The 17,447-nt window shown below is 47.0% G+C and overlaps 1 protein-coding gene across 1 annotated transcript; it reads left to right on the top strand.

The window, feature by feature from the left end:
• On the top strand, positions 1,146-5,983 carry FZD7 (frizzled class receptor 7). Its single transcript, XM_018060827.1, has one exon. The coding sequence runs from the start codon at positions 2,169-2,171 to the stop codon at positions 3,891-3,893; it is 1,725 nt and encodes a 574-aa protein (XP_017916316.1). The 5' UTR covers positions 1,146-2,168; the 3' UTR covers positions 3,894-5,983.

The raw sequence follows: 17,447 nt of genomic DNA, 5'->3' as shown, positions 1-17,447 counted from the left end.
GCCAGGAGTAACGTTTTTTAAGGCAGAGGATTGGGGGGAGGGCGGAGAGGGAGTGTCACAGAGAAGATTTTTCCTTGCTTAGCATGTCACTTTGCTGCATGGGAATTCATGCTATTCCTCGCTATCCGGTGAGAGGGTAGGAACATCCCCCACCTCCACCCGCTGTAACTTCTGATTTCGCTGTGAGTAACCAGAGAGCGCGCGCCAGGGCCCAGTGCCTTCAGCGGGGCGAAGATTTGATCGAGAACAAAAGAACGCTTGCCAATCAGAAAACGCTACCCGAGAACAAGGATAACTTCTCTTTGTGTTTTGGAAACTCTTTAATTAGCAAATGCCTTTGGTTTCTAATATGCATTAAAACTTTTCTACGCAGATTCCAAGAATCAAATCATTGCTTCCGCGACGAAGGTAGGACTCCCAAGGGCCACACGCCGCAGAACTAAAGAAAATAGGCAATTAAATACTCGCTGTAAACCTGTACAGTCTTCTGGGCATTCGGCCGCAGGTTTTTTTTACAATAATTTCCCGCACTAGTTTTCTTACGATTTCACTAAAGCTATACCAAGTCCCTAGACTCTGGGCCGTGCGTGCCGGCAGGGTGGCCTGAAGCCTGAGTCCCCCGCGCCCGCCCCTCGTCGGCCCTGTCCCCTTGGAGGGGTCGACACTTCCTCCTGCCTTAAGCCGGCCCTCTCCGCCCGACTCCTATTTCTCTTCAGCCTCGGCCCCTCCTCCTTTTTACAACCCGGAGAGGGGGTGAGCGGGGATTGTGGCCTCACGTGGTCTAAGTCTGCCGAGAGAAAAGCAATCCGCGAGGCGCACCCATTTCTTGCCCCATTCCGAACCCCACATTTAGGATCCTGTCACCTAAAAGCCCCCCGCCAAATCCAGCATTTTCAGCCCAAGGAGTGCTAAACACGACTCCGAGTCGCGTCTCTCTCCGGGGAGGCGCTACTCTTATTCTCAACCTCTCCATGCAAAAGCCTTGCCCGGTGCGCCCTTCTGTTCAGGAATCTGTATTTTAGTGTACCCGGAACACTAAGGAACAAATATTTCAGGCAAATTCCCTTTCTGGTGCGCTTCTCTACCCCCTCCCCCCAGTGAATTCAGGGTAAAAGTTTTTCTTAACTTTTCCCTCCCAGCCCCCTGCCCCTCCCCTCAGGAATCCGCCCAGAGCTCCTCAGACCTAGCCTCTCTCTTTCCCTTGCCCGCCCCTTCCGACTTCCACCCAATCCGAAGGCAGTCACACAGAAAACAAAGGCTGCTATTGGGCCTCCCTGGAGCTCGAGGGCCCGCCCCCGGAGTGGTTTGTGAATGGGGGGAGGGGAGGGGGCGGGGCGGTCCGGAACCTTGAGAGCCCGACGCTTCTTCTGTAGAGTTGCGCGGCTCCGAGGCGTTACTCTGCGCTCCCTCCCGGCGGGCAGCGCTCCCTCACCGCTCAGAGTTGCGCGGGGCTGGAGAGGCCAGGCCCAGGCCGCGGGCACCAGGACCTCGCAGCCTCGGACGCAGTGTGACTGGATTTCTTAAAAGAACTCGCCGAGCTCTTGGCTCCAAGACGCCGATCGGACTCAGAGCGAGAATTAGCCGTTTGGCTGAAAGTTGGAGCCAAGCTTCTGGGGCTGAAGAAGGAGCAAGAAGCGGAGAAGGAGGCGAAGGAGGAGGCGGCGGCGAGCGGAGCCTCAAGGAGAGGAGGCGGAGCAGCACCGTTGAGGCGGCGGCTTTGGCTAGCAAGCGGGGGCGCCGGGCTCTCGCCTGCCGGGGGCCAGACTTAGTGTGGGGGTGCGGCGCGCGCCCTATTGAGCTCAGTGAGTCGGGAGACTTGGGCAAACTTTGAAGGGTAACCGGAGACGCTTGTTGCTCCTCGCCGCAGAAAAAGCCGCACCGTTACGTCGCATCAAGAGGAGAAGGCGGCCCCCCATCTGCGCCCCCAGCCCAGCGAGACGAGTTTGGACCCCCGGCGGCTGCGCCAGTGCTGGGCGGAGGCGGCGGCGCCCCCGTGGCGGGAGCACCCCAGCTGCAGCGCCCTCTGTTCCGCGCCGCCCACGGCCCAGCCCCGGCGCCGGGAGGACTCTCATGCGCCCGGCGCAGCGGCGCCTCCCCCGATCCCAGCCTCTCCCGGCTGCCTGGTCGCGTTTCTCGGGCTGAGAGTGCCGCTGCACCCGCGGCCGGCGATGCGGGGCTCCTGCGCGGCGGTGTCGCGCTTGCCTCTGGACCTTTGCACCCTGGTGCTGGCGCTGCTGGGCGCACTGCCCGCGGGCGCCGGGGCGCAGCCGTACCACGGAGAGAAGGGCATCTCAGTGCCAGACCACGGCTTCTGCCAGCCCATCTCCATCCCTCTGTGCACGGACATCGCCTACAACCAGACCATCTTGCCCAACCTGCTGGGTCACACGAACCAAGAGGAGGCGGGCCTCGAGGTGCACCAGTTCTACCCGCTGGTGAAGGTGCAGTGTTCTCCCGAGCTGCGCTTCTTCCTCTGCTCCATGTACGCACCCGTGTGTACGGTGCTCGACAAGGCCATCCCTCCGTGCCGCTCTCTGTGCGAGCGTGCCCGCCAGGGTTGTGAAGCACTCATGAACAAGTTCGGCTTCCAATGGCCTGAGCGGCTGCGTTGCGAGAACTTCCCCGTGCACGGCGCTGGCGAGATCTGCGTGGGCCAAAACACGTCGGACGGCTCCGGGGGCGCGGGCGGCGGCCCCACCGCCTACCCTACTGCACCCTACCTGCCGGACCTGCCCTTCACCGCGCTGCCTCCTGGGGCCGCCGACGGCCGGGGCCGCTCCGCTTTCCCCTTCTCGTGCCCCCGCCAGCTCAAGGTGCCCCCCTACCTGGGCTACCGCTTCCTGGGCGAGCGCGACTGCGGCGCCCCTTGCGAGCCGGGCCGCGCCAATGGCCTTATGTACTTTAAGGAGGAGGAGAGGCGCTTCGCCCGCCTCTGGGTGGGCGTGTGGTCTGTGCTGTGCTGCGCCTCGACTCTCTTCACCGTGCTCACCTACCTAGTGGACATGCGGCGGTTCAGCTACCCGGAGCGGCCCATCATCTTCCTGTCAGGCTGCTACTTCATGGTGGCCGTGGCGCACGTGGCCGGCTTCCTGCTGGAGGACCGCGCGGTGTGCGTGGAGCGCTTCTCCGACGACGGCTACCGCACGGTGGCGCAGGGCACCAAGAAGGAGGGCTGCACCATCCTCTTCATGGTGCTCTACTTCTTCGGCATGGCCAGTTCCATCTGGTGGGTCATCTTGTCGCTCACTTGGTTCCTGGCGGCCGGCATGAAGTGGGGCCACGAGGCCATCGAGGCCAACTCGCAGTACTTCCACCTGGCCGCCTGGGCGGTGCCCGCTGTCAAGACCATCACCATCCTGGCTATGGGCCAGGTGGACGGGGACCTGCTCAGCGGGGTGTGCTATGTGGGCCTGTCCAGCGTGGACGCGCTGCGGGGCTTCGTGCTGGCGCCCCTGTTCGTCTACCTCTTCATCGGCACGTCCTTCCTGCTGGCGGGCTTCGTGTCTCTCTTCCGCATCCGCACCATCATGAAGCACGACGGCACCAAGACCGAGAAGCTGGAGAAGCTGATGGTGCGCATCGGCGTCTTCAGCGTGCTCTACACGGTGCCGGCCACCATCGTTCTGGCCTGCTACTTCTATGAGCAGGCCTTCCGCGAACACTGGGAACGCACCTGGCTCCTGCAGACGTGCAAGAGCTACGCGGTGCCCTGCCCGCCCGGCCACTTCCCGCCCATGAGCCCCGACTTTACCGTCTTCATGATCAAGTACCTGATGACCATGATCGTCGGCATCACCACTGGCTTCTGGATCTGGTCGGGCAAGACCCTGCAGTCGTGGCGCCGCTTCTACCACAGACTCAGCCACAGCAGCAAGGGGGAGACTGCGGTATGAACCCCGGCCCCTCCCCCACCCTTCCTTCCCGCCGCCGGGGGTGGGAAAGGGGCGGTAGGGAAAGAACTGCGGGGTGGGGGGACTTGTTTCTGGAACCTCCTTCCGCTCCAGTGAGAAGTCACCTGGAAATGAGAAGATATATGTAGATATATGTGGGTTGGGAAAAGAGGCCTGGGTGGAAAGACGGTTTGGATGAAAAGACTTCTGGCAAAGACTTGCAGGATGATGCTGGTGATGGTAACAGTGATGTTAATCATGTGCGGTACGGGCCGCCTTGGGCCTGTCGGAAAAGATTGAGATCAGAAGGTTGCTGTGAGTTCTTCCCGGCTCTGGGCCGAACTGGGACTGTGAGCGATTTCCCTGCTGCAAGGCAAGTGGCCTGTCCTCACTCCTGTGAGGCCCGGGTGAAAGGTACAGCTGTCTGAGGCCGCTGCTTTGTTAGGAAAAGGGAGGACACCCTGCAGTGTCCTTGTCAAGCGGTGGTCAAACCATAATCTCTTTTCACTGGGGCCAAACTGGAGTCCAGATGGGTTAATTTCCAGGGTCAGACATTACCGTCTCCACCTCTGCCTCCTCCCCGCCTGTTTTTCTTCCTCTACTCCTTTCAAGTCTTGTAAAATAACCATTTTGAAGTCTTGGGAGGCCAGCCTCCTAGAATCCTGATGTGAGGATGCAAAAGAAATGACAACATTTTGCAACAAGGAAAAGGAGGCAAGTAGTAGGTATTTCTACTACTTTTTTATTTTCTGGGGAAGCAGAAGGAAGAAAGAAGCCTGTTTTATTTGGTTTAATATCCTGAAAAGAAGTGATGACTTGTTGCTTTTCAAAATAGGAATGCATTTTTTTCCCTTGTCTTTGTTGTAAGAGACAAAAGAGGAAACAAGTGTCTCCCTGTGGAAAGGCACAACTGTGAAGACAGCAACTTTTATAGGCAAAGCAGCGCAAATCTGAGGTTTCCCTTTGGATGTTAATTTGGTTGTAATAAACATTCCTTTTTAAGGAAAAGTGAAGGGCAGTGTGCTTCCATACCCCTTTCTGTCAGAGGTACTGACTTGGCTAAAGGAAATGCAAGGGGTTTTGCTGTGTTTAAGTAAATTTAATTCAGAACACATGATCCAACAGGCTCTGTTAAAACATTCAGGGAAATCTCTCCCTTCATTTTCTTTTTCTTCCCTTAAACCTGCATTTAGGTTTTGTTTCAATTTTTTTTTCCCTCCAATTTGAATCCTTCAAGATAAAAGGAGAAGCATAATGCCTTTAGCCTCATAATAAAGGAATGTTAAATTTTTTAAAAAGTCAAAGGAGCATTTTGTCCTGTTTTCTTTGTTCCATAAATCCGTTTATAAAATATCATGTGTATGCTGACCCTGTCTTTGTGTGGCTGGGTGGGGAGGTGACCTGCAGAAATGACAGTGAGTGAAGAGGACAGTTCAAACCATGGGCCCCATTTTTAAGGAAAGTCATTAAAAGAAGGTAAACTTCAAAGTAAGTCTGGAGTTCTTTGAAATGTGCTGGATGACTTAAATTTATTAATCTTAAATCATGTACCTTTTTTTCCTCTATAATAGGACTCCAATTCCTTTGCATAATGGTCTAAAGCTGAACAGAGAATCATGGGAGCTAACCTTTACTCCACCTTTGACATCACCCTCCAATCCAGCAACACTATCCTGTTTCTCAAAACGGTCTTTAAATGCTGTTTGAAACCGTTTTTAAATCATAGAGGGTACTACGAGAGTACAAGTTGCTTTCTACATGTAACGTTCAGTTGAGTGAAGCTGCTTTTTATATTAAAGTTTAACATTGACCTTATGTTTCTTAAACCTCCAAAACTGTCTCATTTGTCAGATTTTTAAAACTCCCACTACACAGTTTTTGACATCTTTTGTGTTATATCTCTTGCATGTGAAATTTGTAAAATAGAGATGAGTGCAGTATGTATATTTTGTAAATCTCCCATTTTTGTAAGAAAATATATATTGTATTTATACATTTTTACTTTGAATTTTTGTTTTGTTTTGCCTTTTAAAGTCTACAAGGAAGCCCCACTTTATCACATGTACAGATCACAAATAAATTTTTTTTAAATACAAAGTGAACGTTTATTTAGTTTATAGTTCCTATATAAGCCAAAGAACAGAATTTTGTATTATGGAAAGATGGTATGGAGGGACATCCACTGAATATGTCCCTCATAAAAGAAGATGTTATATATATGAAGGTCTTTTTTCCTTGCCTTTTAAAATACAGAGTTTAATGAATGCCTTAACTGTCCTTTAATTTTTTTTTTCTGTTGTTGTTGCTTCCTGCCTCTCTTCCCACCACCCCAGTGCACACACACCCCTAAGCATTTTCACATCCTGCCCTGAATCATCTACTGAAGGTACAGAATAAGCATCTCTTTTAGAGAGGTGCTATCTGATCCATGTTTTTACTACCCTTCAGGCATGGAGTCCGTATCTGAAAGAGGACTAGACATTTTTGGTCCACTTTTCTGGAGATATTTTCCTTGGGGAGAATTCTGTGAATGTTTTTTTCACTGGTCGGAGTCTTTATATTCTAAGGCCCCTTACTTGAATTGTTAGGGCTTAAATCCTTTCGGTTCAGGTGACTGGAAGGTCTGTAGTTGATTCCAGAGATTATAATGGGAGCATTGCTCTAGGAGCCTCCCCAGCTGTAGGCTTCACTCTCCCTTCTAGGTCAACTGAGCTGGAGGTCAAGTGATTCCCCGAGGTGGCAGTGACTCAGCAGCTCCAGCTGTAATAGACTCCACGCCTGACCCCTGCATGGCCTCAGAAGCCACTGAAACTATTCTTTCCTCTTGCCGGGGAGGCTAACTTTGGAATCAGATTAGACGAAGAAGCCTTCACTATCCAGGCACTTTGATATTCAACAGTCCCTCAGGGAAATGATAAAGGCATTCTAAATACTTCCATTTTCAAGCCTCACCAGATTCTTTTTTCCCCACTTTAATTCAGGTGTCTGTCTAGAGTCCACTCATTCTCCGCAGCCATCACAGCAATGGACAGGACGCTGCTGTTTCTCCTGCCCTCCCTCAGCTCTACATTTCTGCACTTCTAAAGCTCAACAGAAACAGTTCTGTTTTTGTTTTAATTAACAGGCTCACACACACATGGCTGGTGTGTTTTACAAACACAGGGAATAAAAACCAGTGACAGACAGTCCTCATCAGGAGGAGGAAGGCGTGCGGCTACACAGTGTGTGCTAAGCGGCTTTAAGATCCTCCTGGGTTTTGAACATCACAATGGGTGTGAGGTCATCTTAAACTGTGAAGATTTTGGCGTCTAGGGAAGAAAAAAAAAAAAAAAAAAGACTTCAAGTCTCTTAAGGTTTATCTAGTTTTTGCTCATAAAATGACACCTTTTAAGTTAAAGCATGCCTCTTTTAACACCACACTAATACTGCCTGTTAAGAATGTTTGCTTTTAGAGTCGATGGAAGGCTCCCAATGGGGTTTTTGCTCTCAAATTAACTACTGAAGGCACTTAGACCCTTCTGTGGGGAGAGCGAGGTGGTTGTTCCTGTAAATGTGTCCCCTTCCTCTAGTCAGCACGGCCTCGTCCTTCAGAGCTCTCGCAGATTGAAGAGCCCTGGTCTTTAGTGAGGGAACAAAGACTGCGTATGAATAAATTACTACCTGCTTTTTTGAAAGCAAAGATGAAAGTGTTCCGTTTCGTTCCTTTCACACTGTGGTGCGTCCTAAGGTAGCAGATTCTTACCTAAGAATTTGAGAGGCTCAAGGATCTTTCAGGAGGTGCATCTTCGCAGAAAATAGGTGAAAGAGAGTGTGTATGGAAGGGCATGTGTGGAGTTGAGGAGAAACACTGGTGGGAGTTTGGTGTTAATCCCTACGTGAGGAGCAGAAAGACTTGTGAAAATTGACTTCAGTTTATCAAACAAAATTAGTCTATACAATATGCAACACCTAATCTTTTAAAGTAGGTTTGTGAGAAATCTTGGCGAGAAACAAATAAAAGCCCTATTGACAACATCTTACCCATGAAAGGTAGGTTGTTTTTTTTTAATGTGCTTGATAGAAAATAGTGATATTAGCAATAGTGATATTAGTTCTCTGGACAGAACTACAGGAGTCTAACAGCTGTAGGTTTGAACCCTGTAATTATACTGGGAAATTCTCTTCTAACTCTCCCATCTTTAATTTCACTGAAAAGGCAGGTGGCTATTTATAGATGGTATATTTTTATGTATGCATATGTGGACAGTAAATAACAGTCTACAGGGCTTCAGGAAATCCTACATGTGGGTCTGTTCTATTTTTCTCTTATTTCACTCTCAGTGACATTAATGTAAATTGATAGAACTTGGTTCTTCAACTCTTACTTTTCAACCTGTAACATTTCTTACCTCTGAATCTATATTCCTCACATTTCATACAAAAGTAAACTAGTTAAAAGGGTACCATTAAAATGTCAAGTCTTTGGTAAACACACATTGTGCCTCTTACTCTCTGGTTGAAAAAAAATGTTCTAATTGGAATTTTCTCAATTAGCACCACAGTGGTGGAAAAAAGGAATTTTGACCAAGACAATTGTTTATTATAAGTGATCCAGCCCAAGTACTAACCAAGCAGCCACTATAGAAAAGATGCTATACCAGGGGCTGGAGGGATTCAGGATAAAAAAAAAGGCACTCCACCTGAAGTAACCTGGAGCCTAATTCAGGGTGAATGAGCACAGCCTCCCCAGTGGAGGAATAAGTAAATAATTATCTTTCTAGACAGAACGTGGTAAATCATCACAGAGGCTCAAATGTTATTTGGAGTAATATTACTTGACATTTGGTGGCATTTACTGTTTCAAAAGCTGCTTTCACACTCATTATTTGACTTTATCCTCAAAATTATTGTAACAATCTTATGACATGGAATAAATCCTATTATAAAAATGAAGAAGCTGAGGAGCTTAGTGTGTTGAAGTGACATGGGAAGAGAAAGGGATTACATCCCATCCTTAGGTTCTGAGCTCAGCCCACTTTCTGTAACATGTCACATAACCCCTCTCTAAAGGTACTATGAGGGTGAGTCATGGGAAGGACACTTCTAATGGCAGAGGGTGGGTATCCAGAAAGACTGCCTTTCCCAAGAACTCAGATTATGTGATTCTCCATAATTTTCATCCTCTTAGATCAGTTCCTTCATCTCTGGAGGCCTTTCTTTCATTAGCTGATGAAGATGACATCTGATGAAGACCTTCCTCCAGGGGCCTGTGATTCCATGCAGCCATTATGAAGGCCGAACTGACTCATCCATTTGTGGACTGTCCACGGCTATTTTGAAATCCCAGACTAGCTGTTTTACCCTCCTGTAGACCAGTGTGTCCCACCTCTCAGCCAGCCAAGCCAGTGTGCGCTCAGTGAAGGAAAATGAACTTCCCATTGGCCTTTTTAAGCCCAATTCAAAAAGTAAGATCATCACTGTATTACTGTACACTGAAGTAAAAATACAAGTTTGCTGCTGCTGCTGCTGCTGCTAAGTCACTTCAGTTGTGTCCAACTCTGTGGGACCCCATAGGGGGTCAGCCCACCAGGCTCCCCTGTCCCTGAGATTCTCCAGGCAAGAACACTGGAGTGGGTTGCCATTTCCTTCTCCAGTGCATGAAAGTGAAAAGTGAAGGTGAAGTTGTTCAGTCGTGTCCGACTCTTAGCGACCCCATGGACTGCAGCCCATCAGGCTCCTCCGTCTATGGGATTTTCCAGGCAAGAGTACTGGAGTGGGGTGCCAAGTTAGGGGGCTATCTAATCTCTTGAGCTAGCTACCGTGCCTTTCCTCATGCCTGTTTGTAGCATTGCTTTCTGCCACTGGAGCATGCCTTCCTCAACACCAAAGGGCTATGTTGAATCATATCTTCCTGGTTTCTTTCAAAGACCACATCCATATTTCCTGGTTGGCTGCAATCTTCTATCTTGGAATTCCCATTACTGGATATTTCACAGCCAAGTCAACATTCTATGTGGCTGAAATAATAGGACAAAGTTTTTGATTCTGAACAGTTATACCAGCCAAAACCTTAAATGCTTCTCTAGGTCATTGTCCCTAAAGCCTCTTTCAGAAGTCTTCAAACTAACAAAATAAAACTGAAGCTACTGTGAGGGATTCTATCGTGCCTTGGCTGGGGGTCTACCTCACTTGGGAATGGTCCTTTTGGGGAGCTCAAGTCCACCTCTTTTGCTATTGACCTTCCTTTAAACTGCTTCCCACCTACAAATCTATTTCTGTGGTATAACCCGGGCATCAGTTCAGCTTTGAGTTCAAGAAGTGGGTCTCCAAGAGATGGGCATATCAGAAGCAAGAGAGGGCATTAAGGAGGCAGAAACAAAGGGAGGAAGAGTAAGGAGATAAAGCGCCCTATACTCCATGAATGGAAACAAACTGCTCAACTGGTTTCAGTAAGACAACCTAATATTACTCACTCTTAGAAAAAGTGATCCTTCAACTTCAGCGTGGTCCTGCAGACTCTGGAGGACAATTCACTGAACAAGAAAAGCATCTTGGGGAGGGTATGGTGGGATAGCAAATAGGAAGTGTAGTAACCAATAATGAAACATGTGTGGCATAACTTAGCACCAGTTATATATTTTCATTTCCAAAGGAAAACAAATGGCATGTAGCATTTAGTTCCAGATTCCAAATCTGGGATAACTGGAAGGAGAGATGAGTGGCAGCTGGTCCCTGAGTTGCTTTTTGCAGCAGAAGTACAGAATAAGCCCTCGAGTTAAAATCATGGATTATCTTCAATGCCAACAAATCATTTCTTGAGGACCTAGGACATGCCAGATGCTATGCCAGGCCCTGGGTATAGCAGACTGACTTCTGGAAATTGTTATCCTGAGTCTTAGCCAGAACTAAGCACACACTTCTTACCTCACATATTTCCTACCCCAGCCTCTAGAATAGGGAATAGGCCAGAAAAACCATTCTTAGTGTTTACAAATTCTTTCTCCTCACTGTACCAAAGTACAATAAGTGGTTAATGGTATCTTGATCACGCTCTGAAGATGGAGAAACTGATGAGGCTAAAAGTAGCTTGAGTGTCACAAGTAAACAAAAGCCAGGCCATAGTGAAGGACACACTCATGATTCCCAAAGACCTTGAATGTGGCCATCTTTTCCACCAGAGCAGTATGCTTCAAGATATGATGTGGCCAGAGGAAAGGGACCATAGGAGGTCAGGGGAGTGATGGGTGATTTCCCAGCTTTGGGAAAAGGAGCATGATTACCCAAACACATTGCCAAGGGCAGTGAAGGCTGGCTCTTTGTACTTTGTTGATATCATCATTGTCTTTATCATTGCTAACATGTATTAAATATTGGCCATGTGCTAAGCTCTATATACAATACAGCACAGTATAGCAGTTAAGATAATCCACACACAGCCCAGAACCACAGTACTTGACACCTAATAAGTGATAGATAAATGTCAGCATTACTATTATTAATATATAATTATTTCATTTATTCTTCACAATAACTTTGAGAGGTAGGTATTATCCCCACCACCACCACCACCACCCACCCCCCTGCCCTCAGTTTACAGGCTCTGAAAGGTAAGCCTCAAAGCAGAAAATTTATATAGCCGTGCCCCCAGTCACCCAGCTACAGATATTTACTGAGGTCTCAAAATCTTCTAAGCATCATTCTTTTTAATTTAAACCAGGATTGAAGTGAGGGTAAGCAATGAGAATAAGTTACATCAGGACAGAATGGAATCAAGCAGGACTTTTGCAGTGCTAGTCCCATGAAGTGTTTGTTTGTTTTGGTATTTTAGTGAGAAGCAGAAGACTCATAAGTGCTATTTAAATTCTGAGGGCTGGATGCCCCCTTGTTATTGCCTGAGTTTCTAATTTGGGGTTCAAGGGCCTGGCAGCAAGAAGGAACCTGTGGAAGTGCTTCCCAAACCACTCCCCACCCCAGATGCAGCCCCTCAAAAGGCTGGTTTGAGTCCCTCCAGAGGCTTCCTCAACCTTCCATGCCAGTTCCAGCCTGAGAGTTGGGACAAGGGCTTAGAGGGAAGACTCCTGCTCCTTGCTAACCAGGGGTCAGTGAGTGGGAGCATAAGGACAACAGCCCTCCTGTGGCAGAGACCCCCTAAAGCCCTATTGCAAGAATCACAGGAGCCTCCACAGTACTGTTATCATGGATATTATATCAGTGTTATCATATCAAAATGATAATATGGTAGCTTACTCTGTGCAGGTTCTTTGTGAAGCACCTGCATTAACTCGATCTATACATATGAGTTGGAAACTATTCTTTTTCTCATTTTATAGGCTCTCAGTATGGGATTCTGGAATCTCACTGAGCATCAGAATTGAATAAGAGAGCACGTGTGGAAGCATCCTACCCTAAATACCCTTGTATTGTCTCCAGGTTACAGAAGGGGCAACCGAGGCACAGAGAATTGATCTGGGCCTTAAGGATGTAGTGCATGTGTGCGTGTTAAGTCACTTTAGTCATGTCCAACTCTTTGAGACCCCATGGACTAGCCCTTCAGGCTCCTCTGTCCATGGGATTCTCCAGGCAAGAATACTGTTGTGGGTTGCCATGCCTTCCTCCAGAGGATTTTCCCAAACCAGGGCTCAAATCTGCATCTCTTATTATGTCTCCTGCATTGGCAGGCGGGTTCTTTACCACTAGCACCACCTGGGAAGCCCTTAAGATGTTCGGTTCAGTTCAGTTCAGTCGCTCAGTCGTGTTCGACTCTTTGCGACCCCATGAATCGCAGCACGCCAGGCCTCCCTGTCCATCACCAACTCCCGGATTCACCCAAACACACGTGCATTGAGTCAGTGATGCCATCCAGCCATCTCATCCTCTGTCGTCCCCTTCTCCTCCTGCCCTCAATCCCTCCCAGCATCAGGGTCTTTTCCAATGAGTCAACTCTTCGCATGAGGTGGCCAAAGTCTTGGAGTTTCAGCCTCAGCATCAGTTCTTCCAATGAACACCCAGGACTAGTCTCCTTTAGGATGGACTGGTTGGATCTCCTTGCAGTCCAAGGGACTCTCAAGAGTCTTCTCCAACACCACAGCTCAAAAGCATCAATTCTTCAGCACTCAGCTTTCTTCACAGTCCAACTCTCACATCCATACATGACCACTGGAAAAACCATAGCCTTGACTAGATGGACCTTTGTTGGCAAAGTAATGTCTCTGCTTTTGAATATGCTGTGTAGGCTGGTCATAACTTTTCTTCCAAGGAGTAAGCGTCTTTTAATTTCATGGCTGCAATCACCATCTGCAGTGATTTTAGAGCCCCCAAAAATTGAGGCATATTTTAGGTCGTTTCCCCCTTGGAGTGCTCTTTAACAAAACGAGATTGAGTGGAAAGAATGAAAACAATTCCAGGGACTGTAGTTCAATTCTTCTTCCTCCCACACCTTGCTCTGAAAAGTGTGAATTCTCAGGGAACACTCTGTTTGTTGTTGCTGTTCTTTAATAAAAAAATAAAACAGCAAAAATAAATCCGGTGCATTTGCAGAGAAAGAAGTAAGAGAGCAGTGCCTCTGCCCTGACGGTGAACACCAGGAGCTCTGAGCCCACTGCACCTCCCCTGCCACATTTCTGCAGGCTTACGACATGCGCCTGTGAGATAACCGGATTTCCGACCCGGAGAAGAGTGTAGTCATAGGGGACTTCATAGCAGAAACTGGTAAATAAGAAACACAAACGGTTTTGCCCAGTGCAATTATCTGCCAATCTTCTCATCACACCTGATAGTTAGATATAAGGAGAATCCAGACCCTCTTCATTAGTTTATGGGACTAAGTGAGCTTTAGATTGCTTAGAAATTAAAGAGTCTCACAGAAAATCAAGTCATACATAAAAGAAATGAAAGGTAGGTGGTGGTGGTGGTGGTGGTTGTGTGTGTGTGTGTGTGTGCACACGCAGACTATTGTAAATAAAAGGAAGCTTGCATGTGAGAGATAGTTCAAACTGAAATTTGATGCTCTAATGGGAGGCTGACTTGAGGGGAAAATCTAAATGTTAAGGTAAGATCTTTTTAAATTTAATATGTTATTTAAAATGTATCTTAAATGTATTCTACCCCCCACCTCCTCTTTTTTCCTTTCTCAGTCCTTCTTGATTAACACTGAATACTGTGGTAATAGCTGCATTTCTCATTGTTAACTTCTGGGTCTCATTCAGTGAGGGTTGACATGGATGTCAAGTGGCATCCATTTGACACCCTCGCACAAAGACACATACCAGCCTAGAAGGAAACTAATTTTTAGCAGAAAGGATTTGTTGCCATTTTCATCACCATCTGCACTTAGCATTTCCAAGGAATAAAACTACTAAATAACATATTTTCTTTAGGAAAAAGTCAATGCCATATTAATTTGCCACCAGTACTTCCGGCTTCCAGCAGAGCACGCATTTGCCAGTGCTTCTAGCAGCTTTCTTAAAAAAGCCAAAAGGCTTGATAAAGTCAGAAGAGCCCCAGAAAATGAGAACAAATGTTCAAACCAAATCATCCTCTCAAGTCACAAAGACGTTTCATTTTACTGCTAGAACCAGTGGCTGACAAAAAGGAAGGCTAAAAATTAAGCTTTCAAGTTCTCCGTTCGGGGTTTGGGGTTCACTTAGGGGAAATCCCTCCACGAAAGCAGATTCACAGTTCATCTAAGGTGGGAATCTATTTCACTCTAAGAGGTAAGTGAAACAGCAAGGAAATTCAGTTAATTCATCTCTGATGAGAGGAAGGCGACACACAGTTCTTCCGTTCACCAAGTGGTTTTTGGTCTACAGATTATACCAGTGTTTACTCCATATAACCAAGTTCCCTTTCAGTGCACACCACCGCTATTATGTATTTATAACTGCTCTGTGCTCGTCTCTCAGCATCGCCCAAATCTGTCTGATCCGTTGCAGTGGTGGCTGAAAAAAATCTAAATTGATCTCTGCTGTCCAATCAGAATCTACCTGAAATGCCTTTCTTATTTTGAAACCATAAAACACAATTTTTTTCTAGTCAGACCACCAGCTTGGGAATCTGTTTATGAACAGAAATACTCAATGGGTTCCACCTCCAAGATAGATACAGCATGGATAGGATAAACATTACGGTGTCTCTTAATCCTGGCTATTTGATTTTTAAAAATGAAAGAACTTAACCCAGGGTTAGCCTTCTGCATAGGACCAGCCTTTAAGAAAAAGCAGAATGGAGTTAGACTCATTTTCCTCAGGGACACTTCTTTTAACCTAGAGATCCTTCTTACCTGTCACTCTGAACCAAGAAAAAGGAAACACAAAGATGGAGTGAGTTTGAGGGGAAAAAAAAAAAAAAAAAAAAAGATCAAAGGGAAAACCCAGAAAGGAGAGAGAGCGAGATAGTAAGAGAAAATTCTGAACACAGCCCTGCTTCTGAGCCACTGACACCTCAATTCAATCATTCCTTTGACAACTACAGTTGACTTCCCATCTTTAGTCTCATCCCCTCTGCCCCCAGAATTATGATAAGCAGTAACATTGAGGGTTTTGATGTACCAAGCACAAACTCAGAGTATACTAAGCACATCTTATCTCATTTGATTCTCTCAACAACTCTCTGAGATGGATACTATTATCCCAGTTTAAAGATAGGGAAAGCTGAGTCACCAAGAGGTTAAGTTGCTTGCCCAAGACCTCTTGATTCCTGTGCAGTACTGCATTCCTCTTCCTGCTTTTTTTTTCCTACCCTGATACTGAATTATTGGTGTACATAGAATAGGCTCTGTTGCTTTGAAATATCTCTAAAACTGTGATTAGCTTTTCTCAGGATTGTGAAATATATTTATTCCAAGTCATGTGTTCCTGGTTAGCAGGGTATTAGACCCTGTTTTTCCCATGATCTATGTTTAATGACTTCACCCCACATGGCAGGGTATCACAGGAGAATCGTGGCCACCAGTGGGGGAGCTGATGACTGGTGGGGCCAGAGTGGATTTGGACTGAGTTCATCTCACTGTGTTCTTACTTTAAAGGGGTTGCAGGGGAGCCCAATAAGAGCCCCCCTTGGGCACAGTGATTCCAGAAGATCAAGATCCAAGTCCACATGACAACTGTGTGTGCTCCCCAAGTGTTCACTCTGAGTCCAGTCTCCAAACCCCCCCATGGAAATGAGTGATTTGAGAAATAATGACAGGTTCCCTAAGGAGTTTGGGGGTTGTTTGGGAAAATGAGTTAATGGCTCCCTCACAACATTAAAAAAAAAAAGTCAGTGCTATTATTCCAGTCTGGGGGAGTAACTTGGGCTCAGCTGTTTAGTGCATGATGCTGAGATGTTCAAAGGACAAAAGGATGTCTCCAAGCCAACAAGGCTCTGCCATCTTCTATCCTGACATATCCTCTTTCTCTACCAGAAGCATCCTGAGTAAGAGAGCACTGCTGGAAGAATAAAGTCGAGCAGGCACCTCTCTAGAGAGATATAACTAGTCATCGTAACTCCTCTATGGGACTCGCCTCAGGGGAGAAGAGGTGGTTATAAGGGAAATTGTGCTCCCCTGTTGTTGTCAGGGCTGGCTGGCTCCGCTGTCTTCCCCTGCCATCCTGCAGGCTCTTAACATTTAAAAAGCACTGTGGCCTCCACAACACGGTCGGTATTTCACTCTGCCAGCAGCTGCAACTTATCTTTGGCTCTATCCTCTCCCTTAACCTCGAGTCAGCCAACCAACCTGGATTCCAGTTCCCCTATGACCACCATCTCTTTCTTAGATACTGTAATGTCCCCCTAACTGGGCTCCCAGCCTTCACTGTGATCCCTCCTCCAAGTCATCTCACTCCATGCCAGAGGGAAACATGGTAAACGCAACTATGTCTCTTCCTTATTGAAAACCCTAAACTCAGCATACAAGTCCTCCGTGGTTTCTGTCTAACTCTCCCGCCTCAGCTCTCAGCATTTCAGCTCTGCGAAGAGTACGCTGGTAGTGCTGATCTACTTACACCTGTCCTACACACTCATGATTCACACAATTCTTTTTTTACTATCACTATTAGAGTATGATTGATATACAATATTGTGTTAGTTTCAGGTGTACAGCAGAGTGATTCAGTTATATTTTTCAGGTTATATTCTATTATGGGTTATTATAAGATATTGAATATAATTCCCTCTGTGTGTGTGTGTGTGTGTGTGTGCACTCAGTCCCTCAGTCATGTCTGACACTTTTGCAACCCATGGACTGTAAGTTGCCAGGCTCCTGTGTCCATGGGATTTTCCAGGCAAGAATACTGGAGTGGGTTGCCATTTCCTGTTCCAAAAGATCTTCCCAACCCAGGGGTCAAACCCGCATTTCTTGCATCTCCTGCATTGCAGGCAGATTCTTCACCATTGTGCCATGCATTCCCTGTGCCATAGGGAATCCTGTACAAGTAAACTTGTTAGGGAATTCTAACAAGTAAATCCTTGTTGATTTTCTATTACAAAATTATTTGTTGATGAAAGGGAGAATTTGTAGCTATTTCGACTGCTGAAAGTTTCATGCCCCTTATTGGATGCATTCCAGCTCTCTTCAAAAATAGACAGGAATATAGATTCAGA

The sequence above is a fragment of the Capra hircus genome, chromosome 2, assembly GCF_001704415.2.
Source record: "Capra hircus breed San Clemente chromosome 2, ASM170441v1, whole genome shotgun sequence".
NCBI lineage: Eukaryota > Metazoa > Chordata > Mammalia > Artiodactyla > Bovidae > Capra > Capra hircus.
Note: the sequence above shows the minus strand (reverse complement) of the source record. Positions and strands in the feature narration are given on the sequence as shown.

Bases quoted from the DNA above. Each gene is read 5' to 3' on its own strand.
- FZD7 (XM_018060827.1), top strand. From the start codon at position 2,169: ATGCGGGGCTCCTGCGCGGCGGTGTCGCGCTTGCCTCTGGACCTTTGC.